Source organism: Ostrea edulis, chromosome 3 (genome assembly GCF_947568905.1).
Source record: "Ostrea edulis chromosome 3, xbOstEdul1.1, whole genome shotgun sequence".
Taxonomy (NCBI): domain Eukaryota; kingdom Metazoa; phylum Mollusca; class Bivalvia; order Ostreida; family Ostreidae; genus Ostrea; species Ostrea edulis.
The window spans coordinates 68,239,833-68,248,679 of NC_079166.1; the positions used below are offsets into that span (position 1 = coordinate 68,239,833).

At 33.8% G+C, this 8,847-nt stretch overlaps 1 protein-coding gene across 1 annotated transcript; it reads right to left on the minus strand.

Annotated features, from left to right (window-relative positions):
- Window positions 1-2,389: 2,389 nt before the first annotated feature.
- On the minus strand, window positions 2,390-6,022 carry LOC125674206 (neurotrophin-3-like). Its single transcript, XM_048911305.2, has 2 exons — window positions 5,619-6,022; window positions 2,390-5,336 (listed from the first exon to the last, which is right to left on the minus strand). Exons 1-2 carry the CDS (start codon window positions 5,685-5,687, stop codon window positions 4,539-4,541), a joined length of 867 nt encoding a protein of 288 aa, XP_048767262.1. The 5' UTR covers window positions 5,688-6,022; the 3' UTR covers window positions 2,390-4,538.
- Window positions 6,023-8,847: the final 2,825 nt, after the last annotated feature.

An 8,847-nucleotide genomic window follows, 5' to 3' on the forward strand; every position in this document is an offset into this window, starting at 1 on the left:
AACCTTATAAAGAATATAAATTAAAAGTAGGGCTAACACGTACTCCTGGTCAACGTGAGCGGGGATTGTCTGCCTAGCAGGAGTAAGCATCACCTGTTGATCGGTCACAACCACCGTGGACCTTACATACCATTTAGGTAATTGGAGCAATCCACAGTCAAAATCAGTACGTAAAATACAGTCTAATAATTGATCTGAAACATTTCTGACAGCAATCTACCTAATGACAGGTTGTATTTGTAAATTAGATCATTATAATAATGACCATATAATTTGTGAAATGCTGACTTTAATCGAGACTATTGAAACCCCTGTTACATGTACATCAACATGTTTGTCAGTAGCCTGTCTTCATTCACAAATTGACCATACGCAGGACAAGATATTGCGTATAGAATTAGTTCAGAGGCATACCGTAGATAGTGGAATATTGCTACATAAATATGGGAAGTTGACGATGGTGAAGCTGAAGTCATCCCGTTTATCATAAAATTCAGTTGTTAGCGTGCTGTTACTGTTTGTTCAAAAACATACCTAAGTATCAAGCAGATGTTGAGGATTGTATGTTGTCTTTTATTTCGAGTTGACTGGGATATATCGAGTCAACATATGAATGAAGATGAGTATTGTTAATAGATAAAAAGTCGTCGATACAATGTATATCTAAAGGTAGAGTTGAAGGCCATATCAAGAGCTTTTTGTTTTCTCAGGTAGAAGCTTTGAATAAATTCAGCCTCATAAAAAAATTATTGTGAGGAATGGTCCTTTATAAAGTTAAAAAGTCATATGCTTTGATGCTGTTGATTTGAGGAAAATATTTTGAGTTCAAATTTACAATATGTTGTTTGAAATGTTTTAGAATCAACATTCGATTTACACCACTTCTCGCATATGTTGGTAGCGCAATACTTCTGACGCTTCTAATTCGGAACAAAGTCGGGTGTTTGGGGAACATATATGGCGTGTAAAACGTTGCAATATTATTCAAATCTTGATTTAGATGTGAAAATCTTGATTTATATTCAATAATCGTTATGTTTATATGCGTACATCGATTTATATTCGATAATCTTGATGTTTATCTGCGTAAATCTTGATTTACATTCGATTATCTTGATATTCACATGCATAAATCTTGATGTATACTCGAAAATCTTAATATCTATATAAACATCAAGTTTATCGAATATAAATCAAGATTAACACATATAAACATATATATCTTCGAATATACATCAAAATTTACGTATGTGAACATCAAGATAAGCGAATGTAAATCAAGATTTACGCATACAAACATCCCGATTATTGAATATAAATCATGATTTTTGCATATAAATTAAGATTTGTATAATATTGTAATGTTTTACACGTCATAAACATATCTGTTCTAGCAGTATATCCTCTGTCTTTAAAGGTTTTATGGAGTTTTGAATCCACGAGAAGTACCGTAACTCGTATTCATTTCTCCCATTGACTGGGATCTGATCATGAATATGTATGTTCTTCTCCCTTGACCGTTTTCTATCACATTAAAGGTAATATAGATTTTTGTTTTCATAAAAACTTAAATTAGCTCAACAAACGAAAATTTTCTGTATTCGAATGAGAAGCCATTTTTTTTTTTTACAGTTACATTTGATTAATTATGACGTCATCTACGTTTCAAAATGGATTTTGAACTTGACGACTAGCACAATCGTGGATAAAAATTATTTTTCCCGGAATAGTGATATATCTATTTTGAAGATATTCCAAACTAGATTTTTTGATCCGGGTTACAATACAATGTAGGTCCTCAATACCCCTTGCTTGTCGTAAGAGGCGACCAAATGGGGGCGCGGTCCTTCGGCTGAGACCGCAAAAACCGAGGTCACTTGTCACAGCAAGTGTGACACGATAAAGATCCCTCCCTGATCAAAGGCCAAAAGCGCCGGACATAGCGCTAAATTTTGCAACTCTCCACTGGCAATGGTGACGTATCTATACGAGTGAAATTTTTTTTCTCGAACGGGACGTTAAACAATATGCATCAACCAAGAAACCAAAATAGTTTGGTCACTGTATATACATTTAACATTTTAAAGTATTCCAAACTATTCTTGATCAATATATGCCAGGTGAAGATAACGAACAGTGATCAATCTCATAACTCCTATAAGCAATACAAAATAGAGAGTTGGGCAAACACGGATTCCTGGGAATACCAGAGGTGGTATCATGCGCCTAGGAGGAGTATGTGAGGAGTAACGAATCCACTGTGAAATAACCCGAAATCATCATTATCACCATCATCATCATCATCATCATCATTTTTATTGTTATCTTCTTCGTTTTGTGTTTTAAATACACTGTCTGGTTTCCTTTTTTTAAAACAAACGATAAATACTTTTTTATATAAAACAATTTTAATTCAATGTTAAAATCACAAAATATAGTGGATGGCTTTAGTTATAAATTAACAATTATTTACAAATCACAAATCACAATTACAAATAAATAGGTTGGATAGCAATGGCCCCTCTAGAAAATGCAGCTCAACATAGCACCTTTTATTGATAGACAAATTCAACTACATAACATTTGTATGACTGTAGCACTTCAAACAAAACGATCCAAGTCCCTACTGACTTAGGTTCAATAAGGCACGTACATTTGTACAGCTTTGAGACTTTACAGAATATAAAACACACTTGCAAAAGAATTACAGGATAATATTGTGACCAAACAGTACATCGGCAAATGTCAATATGACTCTGTGGGGTTATTACACTTTCCGCACCAACAGGTTTTATCCATATTCTATATTTCCTTCTTCACATAGTACTTGCTCACCACCGACCGGGCATATTTAAATTATGATAAATTTTATTCTAAGATATAAAATCCAAGGAACGACTGTTTTGAAAAGTTTAATGAGGCGAATTTAGTGTCTTTGTTTAATTTTAGAACTGTTATAAATAATTCCTTTTTGTGGTAAAATAGAACAATTAATCATATTGTCTTTTTTATCGTGATTAATGGTAATCTGATAAAATTTACGTCTCTTAAAACGTAATTGCACATAAAAGTAATCTTAATTCCGATACATTTCTAATAATCGGATTTAATCAAACGTGGTAATGTCATATGAAGTGATAATTCCGATTTGATTTACTTAATGTGTAATAAATAATCAACTGTTTCAAACATGAAAAATGGATGAAAAAAAATAGCACAATGATCCTATTTTTGTAGATTCAAACATGAAATGTGAAACGAGATCAAGCAATAACGTCTTGTGTCGAAACGGATTCTACGAATAAGCATACGTATATAGTATCAATCGGCATCCGTTCTTACACAGGGGTGTTTCTAAGAAATAACATCTAAATAAAAAAATTTGTACAGTAAAATCAATAAATACAATGTCATGTATTTGTATTTCTTTTTCACGTCCAAAGCATTTTGTAAAAATCCGTCCGCTGGAACGACGAAGAAGTAAAATGCAATAGCCACAACGGCGACGAAATTGGTCGAAAGAGAACTAAGATTTGCTGTGTTACTAAAAATCTACGTGGCAACACTTCGGAATCCTAATTCCAAACAAAATATGTCAAACTGAAAAAACGTAAACAATAAAAAAAACTGTCATCGAAACTCAGCATAGAGATATCACAAACCAACATCCGATAACAAAATGTCATCTTTGGTGAGGAAAATGAAGCAAAAGACTTCAAAAATATTTTAACATACTGTTCAACATGTAATATACATCTACAAAAACAAGTCAAATCTTTAAAAAATACACAAAAAACTACAAAATTTAAAGCCAATATGCGTATGGAAAGAAATGCATGAATGAATCGCAAAAATGAGGACTGATAGAAAAAAAAATTGAACTATTATATATATTTTTTTTGAAAAGCGATTGTTTTCTTAAAAGTTTACTGTTTTAGTAATGATTATCATAATTGAGATGAATTGATAAATTAATATTGATTAACAACTGGAAATAAACTCAAATCAAACGTATATCAAACCAACGAAAATAAAATATTACCGATTTAACGTTTGTACAATATCCTGCTACAACGACTAAACAAATACAGAGAGCGGGAGAAAGAGCGACACAGAAACAAAATAACACATTGTGAGGGGGGGGGGGGATTACGACATAGCACTTGGTTTCGGAGAAAACAACACACTTGCAAATGAAGTGGTAACATCACATTCATTGTCATCAAAATATCATTGACATATATAGACACAATTATGGATTGAGCGGGTATCACAGACTAGTACCCCCTTTCGATAATTCTGAGCTAAGGGATCAAAATGATACTAACTGTTTCCGCCGTAAAATAATGCAAAAATAACATAAGTGTTGAAACTGGAATGATTAAACTTGTGATTAGCGAAATTTAAAAATGAAAATAACGTCAAGATGATTGACATCAAAATTTACATAAATTAAAACAAATTATTAGGATAATTACTATGTTTTAATATCAAGAGAGCGTAAAAAAAGATTCTCTCCGTATCGTATCAACAAAACTTTATTGTCCTAAAACATCAAAAATTGAAATTCTCGTACCAAGTCTCTTTCTAAATAGCCTACAATTGCAAGATCCATTCACTTCAATTTTTGCCCACATTTCGTCGCCGTGCTCGTCTCGAACAAAGGCATCTATATAAATCTTTTTAGTCACACATTCCGACCTATAATTTACCGTATCAATTCCTCGACATTGTTCACCTGTCTCTGCACACTTGGTCTCATAGATGTATTGTTTCAGTCGCTGGTCACCTGACCAACGATGAGACAAAACCTGAACTTGAAGTCCGTACTGGGTGATAGAATCGTTCAGTTGGACCCAGTCACTAATGCTATCACAAACACTCAGAGGGTGTGGATCATACTGGCCACTACTCCCCAGTCTACTTGATCTCCTCCTTCTACTCTTTTTGCTACCATGGTTGTGTCGATGTTTTCTGTTTTGTTTCCTATTTTTTCGTTTGTTTTTTCTTAATCTTCTTTGCCTCCTCCTCTTCTTTCGTGCTGCACTATTGGACGAAGTTGCTCTTTTGGTACGGGTTTTGACACCCTCTGAAGGGGGTAAGTCTGGCGTATCTAATGAAAACGCAACACGGGATTGTATTTCAAAAAGTCCGTTATTCACAACTGGAAATAAAGCATCGTCTTCTTCTCGATGTTCCCAGACAGATGGTTCATCTGACAGATTCAGAATAAAATCGTCTCTTTTCTTTTCCTTTTCGAAATTTTTCAATGTCAGTGACTCCGCCGTATCATGAAGTACCATCAACGTAAATATTACCATGGCTGTTAACCAGGTCTGAAAAGAAATCAGTAGAGAGTTTCTTAATTTTCTTATGTTTAATATTAAATTAATTATACATTAACGGAGTCGTAAAGCCTTTTTCATACTTGTTTTAAATATGAGATTAAAGCTAAACTGTATCATTAATCAATTATAAATTTGTTATCAATGCACCAGTTCTTTTTCTACCACTTAAAATTAAATTGGAATCGATTACGAATTAATTTCAAAGTCATTTATTATAATTCGGAAATGAAAAAGACAATGAAATATTCACTATCAATATAGTTTTCTTACCCGTAAGTCAGCGAATGAATTCAAATTACACATTTTGTTAAATCCATTTGCAGAACAAAATAAAGACATGAAAATAATCCATTTTCTCCATTTCTATCTCAAAGAAAAGCAATGCCAGGATATTTGATATTTCTGTTTCACAAAGAAACCAGCAGATTTTTACGTCAAATGTCAGCATATGTGATTCAATATCGCATTCAAATATTTCATACCAATAAAATAAAATAGTACGCAAAAATGAATGGTGATTTTCACAATACAAAGCCTAAGCACTATGCAGCAAGCGCACTGCATCTACTTATAAGCCATCCAGGAGTAATTACTGAACGCTTGTCAAGAGTAGGCATATATATGTAAAGATTCCCGCGTTCTCTCCTGACACCGTCGCATGAGTCGTAACCGCCTCAGCGAAGGTGTGTGTGTATATATATATATATATCCACAGACATACACCAAGACTTGATGTTTATGAATATATGGGTCATTTTGTATGAACTTGAGGGCACACAATGATATATATTCACAACAAACGATTAATTGTTAGGAATTTATTTGATAATAGATAAGTGACAACTAATTGATTTTTGTCGCGTTACAGTCGTGCGAGTTATCTTCTCTCGCTCTCTTCTCTGCCGCACTTTTGTCGGAAGTGGATGGAAACGTTCTTATCTGCGAACGGAGTGATATTGATATAATGCATTCAACATTCTTCTGTAATGAAGTGGTATCTAAATGAGTCTTATATCCGCTAGATATCAAAATTCTTAATGATAGGCATTCAATTAAAATATTTACATATTATTTAGAGAAAGTTGATGGAAAATGAAGCTGTTAAAGCACTGTACGAGAATCATGCAGTTTAAAAGTGCAAGATACAATATATTCAATAATGTAAGATAAAAAAAAAAACCAGAGAGAGAGAGAGAGAGAGATTTAGTGAACATATTTTGAAATAAGATAAGTTTTGAACAGTGATAATTATTCTAACAAAATCTGAAAGAGATGTTTTGTTATATCATCCAATTGACGAAGAGAGTTGGAAATGATATTGAGTCATAATGTCCAACTCTACCCTTTAAGCTTATGGAAAACGATGACTGCTAATATTTGTTTCTGGTCATTCGGGTCACTCATCAATGTCCTGAAAATGCTTGGTGTGCATACCTTAAAATCGATTGTTCGTCTAGATGCGTGTCTTATATAACAAGGAACACTTCCGTTTGTTGAAATATAAAATATATTCGTTTCCTTTCGCTTACGGTACAATACAAACGTAATCGTATTTTCAGAAAAGCATTTGATTACGTCTTTTACCCTGGTCTTGACTATGAACGGCTTGATTTCTTAAGTTACAAGGTAAAAGGATACATCCCTCGTGAACTTTAAATAAAAGACACCCAAGAGTCTTCCAAATCTGCTTCATACTTAGATATTTTATTGAAAATAGATGTTAACGGCAAATTAATAACCCAGCTTTATAACCAGTGGGATTAGTTCAGCTTCTCCATGCGAGCACATGTTCTGAGTATGCTGAAGGCAGGCAACTGACAATCAAGTTGATGTTACAGAGGTTTCAACTGTCTCGTTTAAAGTCAGAATCACGCAAATTCTCTGGTCGTGTTAATGATCTAGATTTGCAAATTCAACCTGTCATTCTGTTGAATGTCCTGTGACGTGTTTCACATCAATTGTTAAACCGTTCTTTACATACAGATTTTTATTGCATATTACTCCGTTTACCTGATCAAGATAAAGGGCTCACGGCGGATTTGGCCGGTCAAAATGGCATGCTTACTCATCCTAGGCATCTGACCCCCCCCCCCCCCCTCTGGTATATCCAGATGTCCGTGTTTGCCCAGCTCTCTATTTTGTATAAGACATATGAGACTGACCACTGTTCGTTACATGTAGTGATAGTTTATTATATTAGTAACATTTACTATTTTGTATTTTACATTCTTTTTTTTAATTAAATTATGAGTAAATATTTTTCGCAATTTTAAATGTGTCTGTCTTCGTTGAGCTTTGCATGTTATGCCAGTATGAATTTTCTGACATGGGTAATTAAAGAGGGAAACATAAAGTATGTTCACAGAGTGTGATGGATTAATTGTTTATTGTTCAACGTCCAGCTCGAGAATTTTTCACTCATATGGAGACGTCACCATCACCGGTTAAGGGCTGCAAAATGTAGGCCCATGCTCGTCGCTTATGGCCATTGAGCAGGGAGGGATCTTTATCGTGTCATATTCCCTATGACACGGGACCTCGATTTTTACGGTCTCATCCGAAGGACCGCCCCATTTAGTCGCCTCTTACGACAAGCAAGGGGTACTGGGGGCCGATTTTAACCCGGATACCCACGGGAAGTCACAGAGTGTGTATGACATAGTGATATGCATATACCATAATACTGGTAATGTTTATATCAGATCGTGTTTTATATACACAGAGTAAGATAATTTTGAAACAGTGTATTCCACTGTTAACATTATCAAAAGAAAGATACATCTTTTCTAAAACGTTATCATTAATTTGTTTCAACAAGTTGCAACCTAAACATTTTCTTCTGTACATCCCACGGTATGTGATATTATATCCACATGATCAGAATAGTTTGTGTCTTCTTTTTTTCTTTTCTTTTTTTGTATAGAAAACCTAAAATAAAAGAATTTTCAATAATAATTGTTTTACTTAAAATGTTATTAAAATTGTGCTAAAAATGCTGAAGAAACTCACACTTCAGACATTTCTTTTCTCTGTGACAAAATGTACAATTAATGAAAAAAAGAGGATGCATTGTACTTCAGAAGTACATATATGTATGATATGATAGGTATAATGCAACTGCAGATCAAGAAAACACAGAACATAATTTGATACCTTTAAGGGTTCGGATCGCAAAAATTTTCACCCGCAGAAAATTCATGTAACACGGCATTCTCCAGAGGTCTGAATTTAGAGGCTTAAAAGTGAAATATTATACATCGTAACAGGTATGGAAGTAGTCTGTTTATTAGGTAAGAAAAAATTAAATGTGGTTCGTGAACAAAAAATTTTATTGAGAAACTTTTAACTATTTTCATCAAATAATCGCTTTAAGTAGTTGATATAATCTTCTTGGAGACGGGAACCGATACATTATTTGCGCGGGTATTGTTACATATAACCAAGTGTCTTCCAATTGTACTGTTGGCATTCAAGGACGTATTCATATTGATTTAGTGGC

Excerpts from the sequence above, each read along its gene's own strand:
- LOC125674206 (XM_048911305.2), bottom strand. The coding sequence starts at position 5,687 with ATGTCTTTATTTTGTTCTGCAAATGGATTTAACAAAATGTGTAATTTG. Across the intron at positions 5,337-5,618 it reads ATTCATTCGCTGACTTACGG|ACCTGGTTAACAGCCATGGT; the intron begins GTAAGAAAACTA and ends ATTTCTTTTCAG.